Below are 25,286 nucleotides of genomic sequence, written 5' to 3' on the forward strand. Positions count from 1 at the left end.
TTAAGAAAAGCTGTTTACTCTCTTTACTTACATGCTCATGAGATAAAAATCTTACATGTTGCAGATAATACCTTTTTCTTTAAATATAACTTGACTTCATACAATACCTCCTACCTATTAATTCCAAGAGTAAACCTTGCTCGACCTCTTATTTTTTCTTCAAAAACCTAAAGAGTAAAAGCTTATTCTTTCCAGGCTTGACCTTCATTAATATAACCATAAGATGCTTATAGGTTATAACGGATTCTTAACCCTTTATTGTAATTTTATATGTTTGGGGGCAGCCAGAAGGCTAGGGCTCACAAAAAAGAGCTACTTTGGCCTGGTTCCAGTCTTGACACCCAAAATGAAGTTAACAGTTTACCTGGGAAGACACACAAACAAAATTTACATGAAAATAGAATATGATACAACATAATACAATACAATACTGTGATACTTGTTATAATTTTACTTGAGGATAACTCTTAGACATCTGAGGTTGTATTAACCAATCAGAGGAAATAGCTCCCCTTTCCTGGAGAGGGTTAGTAACTAAGCTGTGGATAATTAAGGTTAATTACCAGCTCCCAAGCAGCTGAAGGGATGGCGTTGAGAGTAACCCCCAGACTGCTCTACTTTGAAGGAGATAGTGAGGGCCCAGATACACACCCAACTATACCTACTCTACTCCATGCCCACAAGCAATAATGTGTTTTTTTCAATAATGCCCTTCAGGTCTTGTAAAGGTTGCTGAGTGAAACAGGGGAGACAGAAATTAATTCTAAGCTAACATTGTTGAAAATACCAAGATGCATGCCCACCTAGGGTGAATCAGTGGTGTCAGTTTTCTACTCTAAAGTAGACACATTGCAGTTAAGCATTAAAGTATTCCTAAAGATTTACTTTGTAAAGAAGTTTGACTTCCAATAACCCATAATACTTTGTTATAAATAGATTGAAATATTAGAAAAAAGTAAACACATTGTTATTTACTTTGCACTTGTAGAAGTTTGCTTCCATATCATTATTTACCTAGCCAATGAACAATGTTTGACCAGTAAATAGCCAATGATTTCTAAATTCTGCACTGTTTACAGTTCCCTAAGCTCAAATCAGGATTTCTAAAGCCTAGTACACTAATTTGTTCATATTAGTAAATATTAGCAATTTCAGTTCTCAGTATTAGCCAAAATGTGACTACACAGAGAGAAGGAAAGAGTTAATGAAATAAAAATACAGAGATTTTCAAGTAAAGTACACTATTAAAATACAAATGAACTTTTAATACTCTTTACCATTGAGGAAATCCATAATAGAATATGGTATTTAAAATATAATTAGTTGATAAACATTTAAGTATATCCATAAAGATACGGGAAACGAGCCTATAGTTAAAAATAGTTCATAAAATTTTGGTACAAGTGAAAGCAAAGGTGTCTTCTTCTTGTTGACATTAAAATCATGTTTTTCTCTTCTGATCAGAAAACCTTTCAAAACATGTCAACGTCAAACAACATTTTAATAGCATGTGTATGCAATGCTTTTTCAAAACTTTTGGTAAATGGGACTAACTCATCTACTTTTTTATAGGCAGGGATAACCAGACATTTTATTATTTAGTTTTGAAGTAAAGATCTATTAACGCTGAAATCCAGGTAACTGACATTCAATGCAATAAGATAACACATTACTGAAGTATAGTTGAGTTACAATATTACATTAGCTTTAGTGTACAGCATAGTGATTCAGTATTTTTACAGACTATGCTCCATTAAAACTTATTACAAGATAATGGCCATAATTTCCTGTGCTATGCAATATATCCTTGTTGCTTACCTATTTTATAGATAGTAGTTTGTATCTCTTAATCCCAAACCCCTAATTTTCCCCTAACTCATTTAAATTTGACTTGTAACCACATTTAAAAAGAGCCACATTGCCAGAAATTGACAGCATTTATTCTTACAAGTTAAAAAAAAAAAAAAAAGCATTGTCCCATATTACCTAACTTCTCAGTCAAACAACCTACATGAACTTTGACTCCTAACCTTTCAGGAGTGCAGCTAGGCTTCCAAGGACACAGTGACACATGCTTTTCCAGCAGAAGACCTGGCCCTAGTTCTTCCCCATCACCCACATCAAATCAGAGCCATCTTCTCTAATTAGAGTATCTGTGATATCTGCTACATCAAGATCTCCTTTTTCAGTAGAAGTGCCTTTAATTTAGAGACAATGCCTCCCCACTGCCATGTACCTCTGTCATCTGTATTAGATATAGAGCTACAGGGACCTGGTCACTATTAGTCATACAAATGCACTTCCTAGGACACTTTCTGTCAGGAACACTCTATGTGTTTTGAATCACCCCTTGAGACAAAATATTCCAAGATAGCAGTTAATTTTAATCAAAACTCTTCTCACTAAGATAGGAAGAATATCATAATTTCAGTGTAAACTGACATTAACAATCTGTTGGGGTAAACCTAACTTGTAAATTGATGATTTGTTATATATACAGAGAGAAAAAATGGAATACAGATTACAAATGTACTTAACGAATAAGACAGGGGCCCATGAATAATAGCATCAATTAACAAAACCCAATTCCATACTAATTGGGAAACAACAGTAATAACTTAAAATAATTGGAGAGAATGAATCAAATATGTTCCGGCCTGCTTTTTTTGGCAAAGGAACAGGAAGAGCATGGCCAACAGTGTTTAGAGTTATAAACCAAAGACAGACATTTGTTTTCCCCATCACTTCTGTCTCAGTTAACAGCGTTTTGGGCAAGCGTTAGTCTTTGTAGTGTAGATGGATTGTAAAACGCAGTCAGTGCAAAACACCACCATCATATGTACAAAGGGAAATGATGTTGAACTGAAAGACAGTGGTTCTCAGATTTAAGTGCCTAAGCCCCAGTCCCTGAAGACCTAATTCAGCTTTCTACAAAGAGCAACATAGGTGATTCTCATGGAGGTGACCTGTGGATTGCATTTTGTAAAATACTGCTACATGGTAGGGGTGCATATCAGTAAAACATAAAAGCCAGCTGAAATGGGGCAGGAGACAAGTGCTTCGGTTTATCCTGATTGGCATTATGTATGTGACTGAGTTTTGGGGAGAGAGTGAAGGAAATAATGTAATTTGGGATTATAATGAATTGAGTTTAAGGAACTGAGTTATTTAAATTTATTTGAGACAGCCGAGGGGCCACATCAGTTTTAGAGTTAAATGATTCAGGCAGTGACAACAAAAATATGTAAAATAATGTATTAATTATCTTTAGAAAATGAGAGGTTCCACAAAAGACATGATACCAATGACTTCAAAGCTCTGTATATTTTAAACATTTCTATGGATCTCCCTAAAATGAATTCTCTACTTCTTGCTCTGACAAACACATTAGACAACATTTACACTCACTGTATAGGTGACTTATGTCATCCTTCTGACTTTTCCCCACTGGATTAAGGTAAAATATCCTGAGTTAATATCCCAATTCTGTTGCTTACTATCCTTGAGGAAAATTGCATGCCTTATGCCGTAGCCTACTTATTCGTGAAATAGTAATGTACCTCATGTACTTATTTGTGAAATAAGTAATGTACCTCATGTAAGGTTGTGAGCACTAAATGTGAAAGAGCCTAATAAAATGTCTAGCACGTCATTGTTATTTTCCTTTCTCTCCTTCCCTGTTAGTTTTTACCTTCTCGCTATGGTACTTAATTGTTTTGTGTTCGTGCTTCTTATCTTCTAAAGGTGAATAAAACAGAAAAACAAACTTCTTAAGAACCATGCATTAAATGGAAGAAGACTTGGAGTGATAGCCCAAGGCCACAATGTTAGGGTTTGGGGTGTTCAGAGGCATTTTGCACCTAATTGAGAGGATTGTTCAAAAGCTATTTAAGTGGAAATAGTATTAGAACACTTTAAACCACAGAAAATTATTTAGTATAAGGATTATCTAGGTAAAGAAATAGGAATAACTCAATTTTCACAAATCATTTATATAGATAAAGAGATTCCACAAAACACAATACATATTTTTGGAAGTTCTAGCCACAGCAATCAGAAAAGAAAAAGAAATAAAAGGAATCCAATTGGAAAAGAAGAAGTAAAACTGTCACTGTTGGCAGATGACATGATACTGTATACAGAAAATCCTACATATGCTACCAGAAAACTACTAGAGCTCATCAATGAATTCAGTAATATTGCAGGATACAAAATTAATACATGGAAATATGTTGCATTTCTATACATTAACAATGAAAGACAATAAAAATAAATTAAGGAAACAATCCCATTTACCATAGCATTAAAAAGAATAAGATACCTAGGAATAAACCTACCTTAGAAGGCAAAAGCCCTGTACTCAGAAAACTATAAGATACTGATGAAAGAAATCAGAGATGACACAAACAGATGGAGAGATATACCATGTTCTTGGATTTGAAGAATCAATATTGTGAAAATGACTATACTACCCAAAGCAAACTACAGATTCAATGCAATCACTATCAAACTACCAATGGTATTTTTTTGCAGATCTAGAACAAAAAATCTTAAAATTTGTGTGGAAAGACAAAAGAACCCGAAGAGCCAAAGCAACCATGACAAAGAAAAACAAAGCTGGAGAAATCAGGCTCCCTGACTTCAGACTATACTATAAAACTACACTAAACAAAACAGTATGGTACTGGCACAAAGACAGATTTACAGATCAATGGAACAAGATAGAAAGCCCAGAAGTAAACCTACATACTTATGGTCAACTAATCTACAAAGGAGAAAGAATATACAATGGAGAAAAGACAGTCTCTTCATTAAGTGGTGCTGGAAAAACTGGACTGCTACATGTAAAAGAATGAAATTAGAACATTCTTTAATACCATACACAAAAATAAACTCAAAATGGATTAAAGATCTAAATGTAAGACTGGATACTATAAAACTCTTAGAGGAAAACATAGGCAGAACACTCTTTGACATAAATCGCAGCAATGTCGTTTTGGATCCACCTCCTAGAGTAGTGAAAATAAAATAAACAAATGGGACTAATTAAACTTGAAAGCTTTTGCACAGCAAAGGAAACCATAAACAAAATGAAAAGACAACCTACAGAATGGGAGAAAATATTTGCAAATGAAGCACCCAACAAGGGATTAGCCTCCAAAATATACAAACAGCTCATGCAGCTCTATATCAAAACAAGAAACAACCCAATTTAAAAAAGTGAGCAGAAATCTAAATAGACATTTCTCCAAAGAAGACTTACAGATGGCCAAAAAACACATGAAAAGATGTTCAACATCGCAAATTATTAGAGAAATGCAAATCAAAACTACTATGAGGTATCACCTCACATGGGTCAGAATGGCCATCATCAAAAAGTCTACAAACAACAAATGCTGGAGAGTGTGTGGAGAAAAGGGATCCCTCCTACACTATTGCTGGGAATGTAAATTGGTACAGCCACTATTGAGAACAGTATGTAGGTTCCTTAAAAAAATAAAAATACAGCTACCATACAATCCAGAAATCCCACTCCTGGGCATATATACAGAGAAAACCATAATTCAAAAAGATACATGCACCACAGTGTTCATTGCTGCACTATTTACAATAGCCTACAGATAAACAGAAGCAATTGACAGATGAGTGGATAAAAATGATGCAGTACATATATACCATGGAATATTACTCAGCCATAAAAAAAGAATGAAATAATGCCATTTGCAGCAACATGCATTGACCCAGAGATTACCATACTAACTGAAGTAAGTCAGAGAGAAAAAGACAAATATCATATGCTATCATTTATATGTGGAATCTAGAAAAATGATACAAATGAACTTATTTACAAAACAGAAATTGACTCACAGACTTAGAAAACAAACTTATGGTTACTGAAGGGGAAACATCAGGGAGAGGGATAAATTAGGAGTTTGGGATTAACATGTATATGCTACTTATATAAAATAGATAATCAACAAGGGCCTACTGAATAGCACAAGGAACTCTACTCAATATTCTGTAATAACCTATATGGGAAAAGAATCTGAAAGAGAATAGATACATGTATATGTATAACTGAATCACTTTGCTGTACACCTAAAACTAACACAATATTGTAAGTCAGCTATACTCCAATAGAGATTAAAAATATAAAGAAGAATCAAAAAACATCACATTAAAAAATAGTAGTTCATTTTTAGCCTTATATGTGGTTGAGGTTGTTTCTATAAATAGGATATTAGTTGATAAAGCTTCAAATAGATACTTCAGATGTCTTCTCATCAGACTCTAATGTAATCATTTCCAGACAAATTAAATTTGCATTGTGCTTTTGACATAAATTTTTTAGTTTAGTAACACGCTGAGTCAATCCACCCTTTTTACTAAGTTTTAGGCTCTGTTTTTTTAGTTTACTGTTTTTTTTTTTTTTTTCTCCTTAGAGGAAATAAGAAAATGGACAACACAGGGTAAGAAACAAGGTACAGAGACAGAAGAATTATATATTTCCTTTGTGTTCTGAAAAAAGTAAAATACAATTGTTTTGCTAATAATTGTGGTGGATAACTGTATTCGTGTCTTCTTCACAGTATCACTAACCTAAGAACAACTGGCACATACTTTCTCCTTGAGGAATAACAACAACTACAACAAAAACTCTTTACACTACGACCGTTATCAGTGATTTGTGAAGTTCACACAGTATTCATTCATTTACCCAGTTGACTTTTAGGATATTGACCCAAACTTTTTCCCTCACCCTCATGTACATCAGACCAAATAGATTTGTATTTCAAGAATTCTCTACCTGGGACAGTGTATGGAGTTCATGGTATGGGCAATAATGACACAATTCGTTTTTTCTCATTGCTTAGATCCAGACCTACCATAGAGAGTGGTAGCACTACCTGTAATGTATTCAGTCTCCTGGCTTCCCTTTCATCCTTCAGTAAATGGGGAGTTAAGAGACCAAGTCCTCAGAACTTTCAAGAGAACTCAAGAAAGTTTGCTCAATGGAGTTCAAATATCAGGCTGAAAGCAAGTTGCAATTTTGACTTGAACCCTGCTTCCTACTAATGTCTCAACCCAGGTGTGACCTGCATTTGATAAAACATTAACTTTGTTCTCTACGTAAATAAAATGGTGGCTGTCCAGGTGCACCTGCTGTATGGTATTACAGGCAAACACAAAGTTATCAGAGGGTAAGGTAGAAAAAATAAACAGAACAAGTGTGCTAAGGGACATATTTAGATTGCCGTTGTAGATTATGTATACAGTTAAATCTTTCTGTCAAATAAGTTTAATGCAGTTACTGAATATAATGTATAGCTCACATGGAAGCTAATTTCCTCAAGGTTCCCTGATTTAGCGGAGTATTTTTAAAACCATCTTACGTGAGAATGTTTTAAATTCTCTCAACAATTACATAACTGGAAGGTACTGAAAAGTACTGTGGAGAAAAGAAAAAAGTGTTGCTAATTGAATTTGGAATAAGCTATGCTTCCTTTTAATATCTTTTGTGAAATGACAGAATGATAGAGAGTACTGGGCACGTTTATTACTGACAGGTGTAATTTCACCCCTACTTGAAAGGCCATGACTTTAAAAGGAGATGAAAGCCTCCAGCTGATGAATGGGGGAAGAAAAGTCTGACAGGAATAACACGACTGTCTCAAGGGAATTGAGTCATGTGGTCCTGCGGTTTACCATTTGGCCATGAAGTTACAAAGATTTACAGTGTGCTCTGAAGGGGTTTGGAACCCGTTTATTTGCATTTACTTCTGGAGAGCTGATAGAACAACTTGGTGAACCTACAAACAGTGTGACCAGCTCATCCTGCAGCTGATAATGACATAATGCTTATAGGCCACCCAGAGCAATTGAACCATGACTGATGAAACCCTCCTGCCAGCAAGTTTCTGGGCTAATCACAAGATTTAAGACAGGGACCTGGGTATAAAAAGTCTTTATAATTATCACTGAACACAAACCACGGGTTTACATTTAGAAAGGATCTTATGTCACTTTTTTAGATTGTATAGTATTGAGAATAAGGTCCCAAAGGACTTTTTAGCTTTAAGTCCATTCTGATAAAAGGTCTTTAAATTGTATTGATTAATTAAACCAACATACTATTATCATTAAGGCACTGGGCTTAGCAACAGTGAGTTTAAGAAAAATTTTAAATGTGAAGGAGAGAAGATGTAAGTGCAAATTACTATAATATAAAGAAGAATGTAATGAGTGTCACAGGAAAGACATGGGATAGAATGGGAGACAAAAACAAGAAGTGGCTATTTCTCTTTAGATATCAAATTAGCATACCATTTTGTTAGAGTTTACTCTTTGGGGAGAAAAATAATTGCAAACCATATATCTGATAAGAAGTTCATGCCCAAATTATATGAGGAGCTCATGCAACTCAATAGCGAAGAAACAAATAATCCTGCTAAAAAATAATGTGCAAACAATCTGAACAGACATTTTTTAAAGCAAACATAAAATGGCCAACAGGTACATGAAAAGCTGCTGAACATCACTAACCATCAGGAAATGCAAATCAAAACCACAATAAGATATCACCTCACACCTGTTCAAATGGCTATTATCAAAAAGTTAAGAGATAAGTGTTGGAGAGGATATGGAGAAAAGGGAACCTTCTACACTGCTGATGGGAATGCAGTTTTCAGCCATAAAATTATAATTATGAAATATTATTAAGCCATAAAATAGAAGGAAATTCTGCCATGTGCAACAATATGGATGAACCCTGGGAACATTACACTAAAAGAAATGAGCCAGACACAGAAAAACAAGTGCTGTATGATCTCAGTTATATGTGAAATCTTAATTAAAATAGCCAAACTCACAGAAGCAAAGAGTAGAATCGTGGTTGCTAGGGGCTTCAGAGTGGTGGGGTGAGGGAGGAATGGGGAGATATTAGCCATAGAATATAAGATAAATAGTTATAAGATGTATAGATTCTGGGGATCTAATGTACAGCATGATGACTATAGTTAACAATACTGTATAGTATACTTGAAATTTGCTATGAGAATAGATTTTGTGTTCTCATCAAAAACTGTATGTGAGGTGATGGACACGGTAACTAGCTTGATTGTGTTAATGATTTCATAATATATATGTAGCTCAAATCATCATATTTTACATTTAAATAGATATGATTTTTATTTGTCAACTATATCTCAATAAAGCTGGAAAAAATTGCTCTCTTTTCCTTAAATGTGCATCTTTTTACTACTTCAGCACTATGTCCAGTTGGGGTGGATTGGGGGTTCAGATGAATTCAGGGGTATTCATTCCCGTGAAACCAGTGTAATGTCTTCTGTGAACAGAGAGCAGACTCTCATTTCTCTCTGCATCTTGCTGATGTTATTTATTTTTATTAGAACTTCTATTAAATTAAAGAAGTTAATGTGATCAGAAAGAGGCACTACAAAGGGGAACTGAAATCTCTTCAATTAATAAATTAGAACTACCTCATAAAATATAAAGATTAAATAAATATGCAAATTACCTGAAAATCCACAGATATTGATGAGTATTATTCTGCCTTTTGTAAAGTTTCAAGAAACTTCCCATGGGTAAAATGTTGGCTGGATATGATTCAAAGAAGGAAATAACTACTAAAATGTATTTGGTTTGTTCAAAGACAGTTTAGAATTTTTGGCTTCTTTTCACTTTATCATTTTGAGGGTCATTTGTGAACTATTAAAACAAAATCATTATTTTACCAGACAAAAATCCACTATTGGGCACAGGGATATGGTCACAAAAAGTCACAGAATGTAGCATACAAACAGGCAAATATATAGGCCGGCTAGGTACCACTGAAAAGTTACCAAAACATACTGTTATACATAAAATAGAAATTATAAAAAAATTCACTAATGCCATATTAGTGGCAGGGAAAGTTGTAAACATTCAAAGCACCATTAAAAAATCATCAGACCACTCCTTGATATTTACCCAAAAAACTGAATGCTTACATCCACCGAAAAACCTTCACACAGATGCTTGCAGCAGCTTTATTCACAACTACTAAAACTTGGAAGCAACCAAGATATCCTCCGGTAGGTAAATGGATAAATGAACTGTGGGATATTAGTCAGTACTAAAAAGAAATGAGCTATCAAGCCATGAAAAGATGTGGAAGAAACTTAACTGCATATTGCTAAGTGAAAAAAGCCAATCTGAAAAGTCTACATACTATATAATACCAACTATATGACATTCTGGAAGAGGAGGCAAAATTATGGAAACAGTATAAAGATCAGTAGTTGCCAGAGGCTGGGGGACAGTGGAGAGTGATGGAAAGGCAGAGAACAGAGGATTTTTAGAAACCCATAGAATGCACACCACCAAGAGTTAACTATAATGCAAAGTATAGACTTTGGGTAATCACAGTGTGTCAATGAGGTTCATCAATTGTAACAAATGAACCACTCTGTTGAGGGATATTGATAATGGGGAAGGCCATGCATGTGTGGAGGAAGGGGACATATGGGGAGAAAGTAATAACTATGAATATTATTCAGATTTCTTTTTTTTTTGGGTGAATGCAAATCTTTTATTATCTCAACAGAGATTTGTGTTTCTAGTATACATTTTTAACTATATGCTACCCAAGTAGGTAAAATGCTTTTAGATAAAAGTAAAGCCAGTCCCCAAACCAGGGCTTCTTTTTTTCTTTTTTTAAAAAAAAACATCTTTATTGGAGTATAATTGCTTTACAATGGTGTGTTAGTTTCTGCTTTACAACAAAATGAATCAGTTATATATATACATATGTTCCCATATCTCTTCCCTCTTGCGTCTCCCTCCCTCCCACCCTCCCTATCCCACCCCTCCAGGCGGTCACAAAGCACTGTAAAATTTTGCTAGTATAAATAATTATAGACAAGGAAAGAGTCCTACTGATTTACAAAGTCATGTTATTTAACAAAATGTAAACTTTTTCCCCCCCAAACAACCTTAAGTTTCTGGATATAGTAAGGTGCTCAAATAGCAAATAGTATAGTTATACAAAAAGCCCTCAGAAACTTTTCCAAGAAATTCATCCCTACATTTCTTTATATTGAGTTATAAGCCCTAATTTAAAAGTCTCACACACTTTGTGAACCTCAAACAATTGAAATAAACTTAAATGTAGGTAATCCCAAATCATTTGTAGAATTAAATTTTATCATGAAATATTTTCACGTTTCCTTATTTTCACCTCCTTTTCATCATCCACTCCCTCTCAACCTCTCTCTCTTTCTGCATACATGCCCACAGATACACACACACACACACACACACACACACACACACACACACACACTGTTAGCTTTACTCAGTTGTATATAAGAATTCTAACCCTTTTCTGACCCTCAACATGATTATTCTAACTCTCTATTATTCCTCATTAAACCTCCTGGCTTCATCCCATTAGGTAACACCTGCTTTCTATCAATGCCAAGAAAGACAGGTTCTTTAAATAAACTTTCTTTACAAAATAAGAATAAAATGTAGGAGTTGTATGGATCTTTAAAAAGTAGAAATCTAGGTTCTTTTATTACATCCAAAATGAGTTTTTCTATATGAAAGCCCTCCATTTACTTCATAAAAATTGGAAAACAACAACATCTGTGTATTGCAATAAAAGCACTACTTGTAACTGCCATTCATCAAGCCAGTGAGTAATTTGGAAAACGGTAGCAGTAGACCTTGGAGTGTAGTATATGTAGGATGAAGCCAAAATGTTTTTCTAACTTGTAAAGGAAACTTTTCCACGAGCACTACTTTCTGCCAGTTGCTTCTTCAAGGTATGAGCAGCATCAGCCTCCTGTTGATTTAACTCCAATAAATTGAGAGGAAATCCAAATGAGGCATATTCCACAGGTTAACAAATGGTCCTATTAGAGTATAATTTGAATCCCACCTTCTGTTATTGTTGACATCAATCATCAATCAGGCATATTGATAATATGAGAATATTGATAAGTAAAATGAACAAAAAATGTGCAACCTGCTATTAATCATTTAAATATTTCATTTACTTTCCTTTCAAGAACCCACTTTCCAATGTTGGTGAAAACAGACATATGGCCCAAAAAAGGAGAGTGAAACAGAAAAAGCAAGAAGCTTATAAATTGAATAATCTACTTCCTAATTTTTTAGGTTTAACAACACTTATGAATGGTATTAAATTTAAGATGGTTCATTTGTGAATGTGAATGTCTGCATTATAATTATATTTTGTATGTATATAGAGACATATAGAAATATAGATAAAGAGTTATATAATTATAATGTAGTAGATTCAAAAAGAGATTTTAGCTAGGAAATGTTTTATAAATGTCTCCACTACATTACATTCTAATGTAAAATAAAAATAAGCAAAACTACCTCATATAACCTTCACACTCTTATGTTACATGAGCTTTGAGTCCAGTGCAATTTCCAAGTGGCCCCTCTATGATGGATTCATGATCGTAATTATATTCCTATTCCCACAGTGTTAGGAATACAAAGCAGATATTTCACCTTTACAGTGTTACCTTTCCCAATTCTCTTTGCACCACTTCATGGAAAAACAAGTCCTCCAAACAATCCTCATTCTGGACCTTCCAACACTCATAGCTTTCACTCTGCAGTCAGAAACTAAGCTATGGTCAACTCCTTTGGTTTGCTGAAAAATGACCCAGTGTTTCCCGATTCTAGTCAGAAAATACTGAGATTCTTATATCTGTGAGTTTTTTCTTTCTTACCATTCATTTTTACCTATTTCTCCCATATTTACAGCTCTAACTCCTGGCATCATCAAGCCTTCTCATCTCCCTCCTCTCCTCCCTCCCTCAATCACTCCTTCCCTTCCTTCTTTTCTCTCTCTCTATTTCTCTCTCTCTGTGTCTATATCTCCCTATCTCTCTGTCTCCCTCTCTCTAATTCTCTCCTCTCCACCACCTTTTTGCTTTTAACAAATGCTGAACACCTAGACATCCTCATGTAGAGAGTATACTGACAAACAAGACAGACATGATCCTTAGGGTGCTTCTTGCTTCTGATCTAAGGAAACAGACATTGAAGGAAAATGCAAGTGTGATGAAGAAGTTTAGGGTATGACAGGACCATACAATAAAAATATTTAACATTCTATTTCTTATATTCTTTCTGAGGAAGTTAGAGTCAAGCTGACCTCTGAAAGATATAAAAATTACATAATATTTTAAAAGTATGCAAATACAAAGATATAAAGCATAGTAGAAAACTTGTAAGTAGAGGCAATCATAATCTTGTCTGAAAGGTCCCTCTTCTTCTCCACTTAGGTAAAGGAAACTGTCCCCAAGAGACTAGCCTTCTTTACTTCTTTCCCTCCCTTTCTACCTCCTTTCCTCCCTTCCTTCTACAAATATTTTCTGAATGCATACTGTGTTCCAAACACAAGAAATATCAAATGACCATTATCAAAATTATTTAACAATTATTATCACAATTTAAATGCACAAATACCCTGCTAGAAGTTTATTTTACAGAAACTCAGTTAAGATAAGGATATTTGTTAGTTCTATAACAGCAAAAGGTAAAAAGAAAAAAATTAAATACTTATCATTTGTAGTATGGATTAAAAAATTATGGCATATACACACAATGAAATATTACGCAGCTTTTAAAAAAGATTGAGGTAGATCTATATGACCTAATATCACAAGCTAATTCACATATATTGCTACGTGGAAAGAGCAAGCTGCAGAAGACTATATACAGTATAATCTCATTAGACTATATATGGAAAAGGATTTCTAAATCTGTAATTCCACTTACAAGTGTATTTATAATTCTATATATGTCTATAACTATTGGGTTTGCCAAAAAGTTAGTTTGGGTTTTTCCATAACATCTTACGGAAAAACCCAAACTAACTTTTTGGCCAACCCAATATATACCTGTTTCTATAGTGATGGCCATACATCTTTGTACATCCGTAGAATTTTTCTGGAAAGTTTTATGAGATACTGTTAGTTGCAGACAGAGTAGTGAGATTGGAAAATGGGACTTTCACTTTTAAAATGTATACCTATTGTTAAGACTTATTTACTTGCTAACACATTTATTTATTTATTGTTTTTTAATTTATTCATTAGGTAGAATAGTTGGGAGCTTCACTGACTCTCTTTTCAACAAGTGGAGTGGCCCCTCTTAGAATTACAAAAGAAAGGCAATTTGGCTCCTGTTGCCCTAAGAGGACCTGTGTGGACTGGCTACAGCTGTCCTTCCCTGGAAGCAGGGATGTTGCCCATGAAACACACAAAACAATGCAGCATGACTAACTTTTGTTTAAGTACTCAATATATTAAAATTTTGAAAAGTGTCCTTAAAAATGATAGGTAACAATAGGTGAATCTGGGTAAAAGGTATACAGATGCTGGCTATATTATTCTTGTGTCTTTTCTATAGTTTAAAATTATTTCTCAAGAAAAAGATTCAAAAACAAAAAAAGAAAGCTGGTATAATGAAGTGTTATCAAGTAGGTGACAAAACAAACTTTTTTTGGTTTTCTATAAAAACAAATAAATGTCCTCTTTTCATTTCATTTGTAGGTTATGTTTAGAGCCAGAATGAAATACCACAAGCAAAAAGCTATTCTTGAAAGAACATTGCTAACATTTGTTTCTATTTCTTTTATTTAAAAGGTAATGTAGCAAATCAGTAGGAGTATTTCATAATGTTATTTCCTCTTGGCTATATAATCTAGTTTTTCAGTTTTCCAGTCTGTATCTAGAGTTAGATGTATTAGTGTAACTTCTTTTATGTTTAAGGAAAAATTATTATTATGGAAACACATTAGGAAAATCATTTTGGTATTTTTCTTCTCCCATTAGGCCACTTTTTACCCTTGGAAAATAAAGTCACAGACATACTTATTAAGCATTTGGTTGAAAAGTAAATGTTGTTCAAAAGAAAATGTATTTGTACAGAAGTATCTCTTCAATGAAAATCATCTAACTCCCACTTTTTAAAATATGAATAAATTATCTTAACATGACCTCAAGTAGGATACAAATAACAATTTCTCTTTTAATTGAGGTATGAATTTTATATAACTCAGCCATGAAAAATGGAGCTTTAAGTTTTTTTCTGTATAACTGAACTTACCTCGTGAGTCCCCATTTCAACTGGTCGCAAAATATGTAATCGTGCCAGTGTAAAATAAACTCAGTTACTTTAAACACACTTTCTCTGAGAAAAATATTCTGATGGTTCAGAATTCTCCTCCTCCCTGTTCTCTTTTTGATCCTCCCAGGGTTAAATTTTTCCTCCTGGTATCACACTGGCCTCGGGGGACACGTGTCCAATCCAAGGTCACTGACATCTACCCATTCTACCTTTCTGATGTGACGTGCAAGTCATACTTTTGTACGACTCACACTTTGATTATTGGTTGTTTTCCTGTGTTCATCTTGAAACATGGGTGTCCCTCTTTGCTTCCTAGTTGCCAGTCATGGGCAAACACCACCAACACTTTACAGTCCAGATAGAACATGGGGGTTATCAAGAGAAAACTGACAAGCAGAGAAGCAGTAGAACACACAGCATTCCCAGCCCTCAACTCTCATCATCCACTGCTCATATCCATGTGCACATGGCCAATGTTCCAGCAGAGAGGAAGTTCGCGTCAGTAACACCCCACATATTTGTAAGGCTAAGGGTCAGGGAAATCTATGAGATCTGTATCGGTAGAAACCTCCTCATCAGGGGATGGCCCTGTTAGAAAGGGGCTGCCTCTGGACCCCAGTGACTGTTCTTCTGTTGAACTAACTTACACCTTCTGAGCCAGTTCTCTGCTAAGCAACCAAGAAAGGAAAAGAGGTTAGTCACCAGGGCTGCTGGACTTGTCTCTCATCAACCTAAATCTAATGATTAATTATTTTTTATATTTAAATTTTTATCCTGGAATTCTCTGGCAGAAGGCAAAGATCTGATATTTGGTCTTCTCACCTAGTAGTTTCAATAATTTTTCATTTAGTTCTATTGAACTTTGAAAAAAATGACATCATCGTCCACTATTGATTCTTCCTTTCCATGTTTACATATATGTTTTTTATTTCATTAGGTTATTTCTTAAGCTAGAGCCTTTAGGATAATGATAATCGTACGTAACTGCAGTGATTGCCAACATTCTTGCCAGGTAGTCCAACTTTAACAGGTCTGCATCTAGTGTTTCATCCCTGCATTCTCCTCATCTACACTTACTTGGAACCTCTTGATTTTTAAGAAAACTGCCTGTTCTACCTCTTACTCCTCCCTACAGAAATGGACAAGTTAGTAATCCTTGCTTCTCTCAACTAGGTAGAGCTAAAAAAGCTGTAACTGTGAAGTGGTGTAGTGATCCTAGGTAAATGAAAACTCCACTCTGTAGAGCGAACTTTCCCTTTAGACTAGTTGCTCCAAAATCTATCCTGGGAAAAAGAATAGCAATGGCAAGCCCATTTGCTTTCATCCTAAGCCACCCATTCAATATACATTTATTTATCTGTTTGAAGATCAATATCATTTTCCCATTCTGTCTGATTTTAGGATCTTCTCTAAATCAAATCCAAATTTAGGTGAGGAACAGAGAAATCATATATAATGTCCTCAAACTCCAACAGTATTTATTGTTTATTTATTCATACAACTTACATCTCAAAATGCACAAACTATGGTATATTTTCCATTAAGGAAATTTCATCAAATGAAAAATTTTAAGTATCCAAATCAGATAAACTCAAAATTTAGGCAAAAGTTAAGTTATACTAGCACAAATTTCCACTTTAAATAATGCTGTATGATAAAACAGTGATATTTAAAGCTTAACCTCTTCAATTTACCTTGTTAGGTAATTAAGATAGCTATAATAACCTGTCACCTCTGAGTCTCAATTTCATCACCTGTATACAAAAGGTAACTGAACGTTATTAATCTTTCCTAGTGATGCCATTCTTCAACCCTCTGGGAAGGTCACTACTTTATATAATAATCTTGTGTGTAAATCTTAATAATTAATATTTATTGAGCACTCACTAAGCACATCACACACTCTGTCTCATTTAAAGCATTCCATAATCCAATGACTGAGAGCCACTATCATCCTTATTCCATAACTGAGGAAACTGAGGTACAGAAAGGGCATATCATTTTTCCCAAAGTGCTCAAACTAGTAAATATCAGAGCTCAGCTATAAATCTAAAATCCTGAATCCAGCACCTACTATTTTTTTTAATCACAGAATAAGTCTAAATCCATTTATTAGAAAAGTTCTTCCTTATATTTTGGAAACCCAGAACCATTCCTTTAGGAGCTGTCCATTTCCATGGAAAAACTTCTTAATTTTTCAATGATGAAAAGAAAATAAACAGCCACAGTATTTAATAACTGTCATGAGAGCTACAGTACAGACTTGATGAAGCACTCTTAATTTTGCCACTTTTTGCAGCTATAAAAGACTTTAAGACAAAAACTTATTTTTTGTTTCAAACCTCATAACAGCACAGGGAGGCCAGTCTGTATTATCATACATTTGCATTTGGAAAATAAATTTACACTGTCAAAGGAGAAAGCTGACAAACAGAAGCTGATTAAATACTTGAAAATAATTCAAGTCACTATACCACTGAAGTGATTCCAAAAAGTGACATGGATGTAATATAAGATCCTGAACTACATCAGAACTCCAGGAATTAGCAAACGGGTAAGAGGGGAGTTCATTCACATAGAGGAAGAGAAAATTTTCTTTGGACTAGTTATATCAGATAATATGTTTGTTTAAGGAAAAATAAACAGGTGGGAAAAAGTTCTGCATGCCTAACATGGAAGGAAAGCATATTTGTGCCTAATATACTGCAGAAACTGTTTTAGTACAGCTCATTCTTTCAAAAATACTGCTCCCATACAGTGGCCAAGGTCAGTTTGAATTTAGGTAATCTGCTATATATAAGTGCGGATCATATATGTTAAACTGATCTCAGAGGTATTCTGACACCCTACCTTTTAAAAATATTTTCTCTGTTTATTATTCATGGATTACTAATTTTTCTCTTTGAGATCTGGTCATCTTTAGCTTTTTGTTTTGTTTTGTATCCCAATTTCAAGTGTATAACATCCAAGTTTCCAACTGATAATCAACAACCTTTATTCCTTCATCACTAAAGGCACATATTATGATTTGGTCACATGCCTTATAAAAACACTACTGTAAATGTTTCAGGAATAAATGATCCCTTGTAATCTAAACACAAGTTTTCAGACCTCAAAGATTTCCTAGGAGTGTAACAGTAGTAGCTTGCAAGATCAGGAGCGGCAGTACCTCATTTTACATGAAATTCACAACAACATGGTCATGAGGTACACCCAAGAGAGTTTTGAGTCTGTATTCATTGTTAATAAGGGTCCTTAAATTCAATGCCTCTGCAATTCTGAAGTCCCACTTTGTGGACTAGTGAAAAAAGAATAGAACTGGACATGAGGGCATTTATTTTCTAGACCCCGCTGGCCACAAACTACATGACTTAATCTCTAAAAGACTCAGTGTCCTTGTTTCTCATTACCAACCCTCTGTATGACAGTAGAGAATCAAAGGTGGGTCACAGGATAGGAATAGTAGGCATGTGGCTGTAAAGAGTCAAATACTGTCACTGTTGGAAAGAACTTAGAAAAGCACCTTGTAACAAAGAGGTGTCTCAAAGAAGCAATGTTATCACAGGAAACGATCTGGGAACAAATTACGTGGAAAATGAAGAAAATTACAGAGTTGTGGACTCACTAGCAATATAAGTGACAGACCTTTAAATTAGGTATATGGTGTGATGGCAGGGATCCATAATTCATGTTACACTCTTCATCACATCTGAAACAGTGCATTGCATAAAACAGGCACTTCGTAAATGTTGCAACTGAAATGAATGCATGCTCAGGGGCTTTTTCTTCTTGAATTTGGCTGAATAAAACCTACTCTGCACAGTTTTTACTTTCACACTGTTGGAGGTGGCTGGAGGCCAAATGTGACATTTGGGCATGCATCATACCATCTTGTGGATATTCCTTCTTGCAGAGGTGAAATAAATTGATACTGGAAGTAATTTACTCTGACAAGAATATAGGCAATATTTCAGCATTAGGTGCCCCACTCAAGACTACCTAAAGTGAGAAGTCAAACAAAGATGGCTTCTCTCAAGATTTCCTTCCTAGAAAAGCTGAGGAAATATGATCTGGATGACAGTAAGTTAGACATAGTTGAACAGGTTTGCTCAAACAAGGTTTGAGCTTGGGAGCAATGTCAGCTAGAGGAGGAAGGTTTCTAGGGTACCAAAGATTTCAAGATATGATCCTATAGTATCCAATATTCCCTATTAGTCCCTTGCTTATCAAATCTATAAATTTTGAATATCTGTATGTATGACAGATAGCTAACATGTTGGATTATTTAGAATTCCAAAATATCCTGGTAGGTTGAGACAAATAACCCAAATAACATGAAAACCTCATAAAGTGCTCAAGAAAAAAATATAAATTGTTGCTTTTATATGCCAACTAATTAACTCCATTAGTGCAGAATGAAGCATTTGGCTTAACAATTCATATTAAAAAATATGACATTCTGGCTTGCCATAACATTGAACTAAGTTTATGTTCTGCCTTGACTGTGGCAGAAGCCAACACAATCATGGGATGCACTACTGAAGGTGGTATCCAGATGACTAGAATCTATAGTACATTCTGCCCTATGTTAGTATTCTGTACTCCACACTAACGTGTAGCAGAGTACTGAATGTAATTTTAGGTGACGTGTTGGCATGCCCCTGGGCTCTGTCTTCAGGCTTCTTCTCAATCTATGCTCATTTCTCTAGCAATAGCAATCAACCACATAACTTTAAGCAGCATCTTGCACACTGAACACTCCTAAAACTTTAACTTCAATGCAGACCTCCACTTGGAAATCCAAATTTTTATATCTATGCCTGCTTGGCGTCTTTGTTAGGATGTACAATAGGTATCTCAGTGGAACTTGACCTCTACTTCACACCATATTTGAAAAAGTAATTGCAGGTAAAATATACATCTAACGTAAACATTAAACAATAAAACTACTAGAAGATAACATAGGAATATATATTTATGATCTTGGAATAGCATAGATATCTTAAACAGGATAAAAAATAGCTCTAGCCATAAAGGAAATGATTAATAAATTAGACTACATTAAAACTAGGAACTTTCATTAAGAGAGCAAAAAGTCAAGGTACTGAGTGGGAGAAGGTATTTCCAGCACAAACAATCAACAAAGACTTTTTCTCCTGAATATATGGAAAATGCCTTAAATCAATTAGAAAAAGGCAAAAAAATACAGCAGAAAAATGGAAGAGTCTTGAACAGACACTTCTCGGAAGATATCCAAATGACCAATGAACATATGGAAGACCTCATCAATAATCAGAGAAATGCAAATTTAAACCACAATGAGATAACATCACACACTTATTAGAATTTCTAAAATCAAAAATTAAAATAAATGAATGTTAATGAGACCGAGGCAATAGGGACTCTCATACATGATTGCTGGGAATGTAAATTGGCTCAATCACTTTGGAAAGTGTTTGGCATTATCTACTAAAGCTAAACATATATATAACTTATTACCTGACAACTTCATTTATAAGTATATATCCAATAGAAATAGAAATATTCATGCACATATGCACACAAAGGCATGTGCAAGAATGTTCATAGCACCATAATTCTTAGCAGTCCTAAACTGTAAACAATCCACAGTCCATAACAGTAAAATAGAAAAATAAATTGTGTAATTATACAGTGAAAAACCACAGAAATGAAATACTATATACTACACACAACAACATGGATGAGTCTCACAAACAACATATTGAGTGAAAGAACTCAGACAATCCAGTTTTATTTACATAAAATTTCAAAAATGACAAAACTGTTCAATGGTGTTAGAAATCAGAATATGATTTTATTTGAGGGTAGGAGAGTAGTGAATAAATGGGCACAGAGGGGGCTTTTTTGATATCTATAATGTTCTTTTTCTTATTTGGGGTATTGATCAAAGGGTTTGTTCATCTATGACAACTTATGAAGCTGCACATTTACAAGTTGTGTACTTTTATATGTATGTTATAATTTAATTTTAAGAAGTTTGTTAAGGGACACTGAAAATTGGGGAGTTTCAAGAAAAAAATCAGAATACTGAATGTTTAAATAAAGAGTGATTGAAGGAAATAAAAAATTTAACTTAAAAAGGCCAGAAAATGTAAAAGAAAAAAATGAAAGCTATCCTCCAAAATCAGTGTGGCAGCAGCATTATTTTATATTATTCCAGAAGACAAGTAACTAAGAGGAGGCAGATTTTTCCCAGCTCTAACTGTTAGACTCTGAAATGTAAATGACAACCTACAGAGAAATGAGCTCCCTGCCAATTAAAGTATTTAAACTGTTCTGTCAGAGAAGCTGAAAAAGGGATTTCCATATTGGAAAAGGGTTGAACAAGATGCACTCTGCTCCCTTCATTTCTAAGATGCTATGGTTCATGATGAAATTGGTATCAAATATATCTTGTCTTTCTCTCCTCCCTCCCTCCCTTCTCTTTGCCCTCATTCCACAATCCCTCTCTGTCCCCCAGACTCTAAAAAGATAACAATAGAAAATGAGATCTTTTGTTTTCCTAATTCTATTTCCTTCAGGTGAATCACACAAAGACTGGTAAGTGCCATGGGAGCCCTCACCATGGGCCAGATGTAGAGTGCTACATAGTCCATGCCCTGCCAACTTCGCTTCTCCCAAAAGAGAAAATATTTTGGAACTGGATGTTTCTTCTCCCCAAATATTATACCAAGAATCTTTAAGAACTCCACTACCTCGGAAAACACACAAGTAAACACATACATAATAAATATTTCAAACCTGACTACAGATGCCAAAGTGGTATACAGAATTCTTTCAACAATACCTTATCCCTTAGGTCTTCAGAACAATAGCATTTGGTTGAATTTTATATTCATTTCAGCATATTAGTTCTCAAATAATTGAGATGTCATTTTATTTTTAACCCCAATCCAATAAGGTAGAAAGCATTTAATTAAGAAGTGATCTTAGTTCTGGCCTATCAAATAACACCTATTGCAAAGCCACACATACACACAAAGTGTTGAACAAGCCCCCTCAACATAACACCCAAAGAGTTCCTATATAATTTGGTGCATATATTACATTTCTTAGTATTCCTAGAAATCTTTAAAATATGGGAAAATGTGCTTTACCAAAAATTACATTAATAAATGAACAGAACATTTTCTTGTATAATTTATAAATTATACATCTATATGAGCACACTATGCTCATATCAAAAGTTAGATTCTTGGTGGTGAGGATACAGTGGCATAATTCTGTTTTAAAAAATAAAGCTCTGTAACTATCAAGGATTAAAATATGCCTGTCATTATTAATAAAAGAGAATCAGGTATAACTGGGCCTATTCACAAAGGAGGAAAGGAAGAATGGATGGCAGGAGGGAGTGGGGAGAGAACTGCACCCAAGTAGGGAACCAGTTTTATCAGCCAAGCCTTGGAGAAGCTCAGAACTCAGAGATTCCACTTACATAAGTGTCAAAGGCTAAGAAGCGAGCTAGAAACAAGAAAGCCAATCAAAATATACTCCACCTGCATGAACACAATTATCAGTAGCTAGACAGTCATGATCCTCAAACACCCAAAGAATTGAAGATTAATATCTAAAGAAACTGTACAAAGTCCCTGGGGAGAATCAGAACAGCCACGGAACAAAGTCTTCCATGTTTAAGAGGGCTGCTGCATTATGGTAAGCTCCTTGACCAACCACAGGTTAATGCAAAACCCATCAGAGCTCATAGTCAGCTTTTATGCTGCCTTTTTCTTAAACATGAATGAAGAATCTTGCAACATGATAGACAAAAATACATACAAAATGATTTCCCCCAGAAGACAAAGAAGTAATTTTGGCAACAGAGAAAATTAACAAACAAAAAATCAAAAACTCTAGTCTCCTCAGGGGTCACATAAGAACACAATACTAGGATGAAAGAACATCAGCTAGAACAGTGATATATTAGTCTGTTGATCTCAAATGATAAGACCATGGCAGTAAAGGAAGAAGAAGCACAGGTAATCAAAGTTAATAAATTAATCTTAGACCTTGGGGCAATCTTAGAAGCTGGAAAATACCCAAATATTTGGAAACTAAATAATAACTTTTAGATAACTCATGGGTCAAAAAGAAATCCAAGGAGAAATCAGAAAGTAATTTGTACTGCATATCAAATGAATTGCATGAAAATGAAAACATGACCTATCAAAATATCTGCTGGAGCTAAAGCAGTGCTTAGAGTGTAATATATAGCACTAAAACACCTGTATTAGAAAAGAAAAAAAAAATCTCAAATCAATGACTTAAACTTTCATCTTAAGAAACTAGAAAAAGAACAAATTAAACCCAAAGTAAGCAGGAGAAACAAAATAATAAGGGGCAAATATCAATGGCATAAACAATACGAAATTAATAAAGAAAATCAATGAAGCAAATAACTGGTTCTATAAGGAGACCAATAATATTGATAAACTTCAGGGCCAGACAGCTCAGGAAAAAAGAGAAGACACAAATTACCAATATCAGGAATGAAAGTGGATATCACTATAGATCTAACAGATAATAAAATGATCAAGGAATATTATGAATAACTTTATGCTAATAAATTTGACAAATTACAAGTGCCAACAAAAAGTGAACATTCAATAAAAGACAATTATCTTAATTGTAATTTGTAAACACTGCAAAGGCTCTATGTTGATCAAATATGAAGAGGAATAGAGATTTCTAAAAAAAAGAGTGACAGATAAAATGATCCTTCTGAGATTTTTCTTCCATCTCCCAAGAACTAAAGCTGAGTATAAATGTATTTGGCCCCCTACCATGCCAAAGGAAGCAGGTATTCTTGCTATCTTGAGTTTAATGAAGACATTGGTATAGATCTGGTCCCTCCCTTGGAACCTCTCTACCCAAGATTAGTAAATATAGAGACCAGCAATGGTCAGACATGTAGAACTGGTCCAAAGAAAGGCACCTGGCAACACTACACTGTTTTTCTCATCCAAAGGAACACAATCTTGTCATGTGCTTAGAGCTATAATACATACCTTTGCTTGGACTGGAGAATGTGGGAAAAAAGAAGAGCACTTAATTAATTCACCACATACTGGAGTTAAAGAGGAAAAGAGAAGTCAACACGGCTGCTAAGTTTCTGTTTGTGATCCAGGCCTTGCTAAGAACATATCTACTAATCTCTTAAAGTTCTAAATTATATTCAATTGAAAAATCAAAAGAAAAAATCTTTTGAATATGATATAACATAATTTTTTCCTAACACCACAAACATTAAATTAGAACTATTAGGTATTACAACTTTCTGTCAAATTCACCATCATGTTTTGCAAATTAGGTTGAGCAAAAATGTTAATAAATTTTAAAGAGCAATCTTTGTTATATCCCTCTTATTGTGCTGAAGGTCAGCTCTATTATTTATTATAGTAAACAGCTAATTTTCAGTAGAAACTTCCTTATGAGATCCTTTGTTAATTTCAGGAAGTGAAACTATCTGTTGACAGAAGAGCTAGTTAATTCATTCATTTCTAAGAACATATTTTATGTATCAAGAAATTTTCTTTTCCTGTTGTTTTTGTATCACTCACTTTATGAAAATCATCGTGTTTGTTAACATTAAGTAGCCAGAAGTTTTTTCTTAAAATTTATGGATTTGAAGAAAGAAATATTACTATATGTTGCATCAATGGTCAAATAGCCTCATGAATATACTCCACTACACATGTCCAAATACAAAACAATCTGTAAATGTTTCCTCACTTATATAGAGTAACAGATGTATAATTTAATTAACGTATAACATTTAAAAAATAAAAGCCCTTGTGTATATCACCACAAATGGCACATCCATTAATTTTACATTTCACTGGACTCAGAGCATTTTGCATTGCATCTCTCGAAATTTTGTTTCAATTAACCTTTGAATTGCTGTGTGAGAAGTAAGTACACAGATCTGGGTTTAGAGGAAGTAATAGGTTTCTTAGATTCACATGGAGCATGAATCCATAGATTACAACTCTACCAATGCTTTTGGAGGATTATTCCAGATGAAATTGGAAATATCATATTCCCACAAAAGGATTTTGCTAAATGAT

The 25,286-nt window shown here is 34.4% G+C and overlaps 1 protein-coding gene across 3 annotated transcripts in view; it reads right to left on the reverse strand.

Moving 5' to 3' along the window:
* Positions 1-25,286, reverse strand: part of CFAP299 (cilia and flagella associated protein 299) — a 630,144-nt gene that overhangs the window by 339,721 nt on the left and 265,137 nt on the right. Inside the window, exon 4 of one of the 3 annotated variants that reach the window (XM_065878060.1) lies at positions 11,789-11,860. The exons of the other annotated variants lie outside the window; for them this stretch is intronic. Coding sequence (XP_065734132.1) covers positions 11,789-11,860 — 72 coding nt within the window. The remainder of the gene's footprint in view (positions 1-11,788; positions 11,861-25,286) is intronic. 3 annotated transcript variants of the gene reach the window in all.

The sequence above is a fragment of the Phocoena phocoena genome, chromosome 5 (assembly GCF_963924675.1).
Source record: "Phocoena phocoena chromosome 5, mPhoPho1.1, whole genome shotgun sequence".
NCBI lineage: Eukaryota > Metazoa > Chordata > Mammalia > Artiodactyla > Phocoenidae > Phocoena > Phocoena phocoena.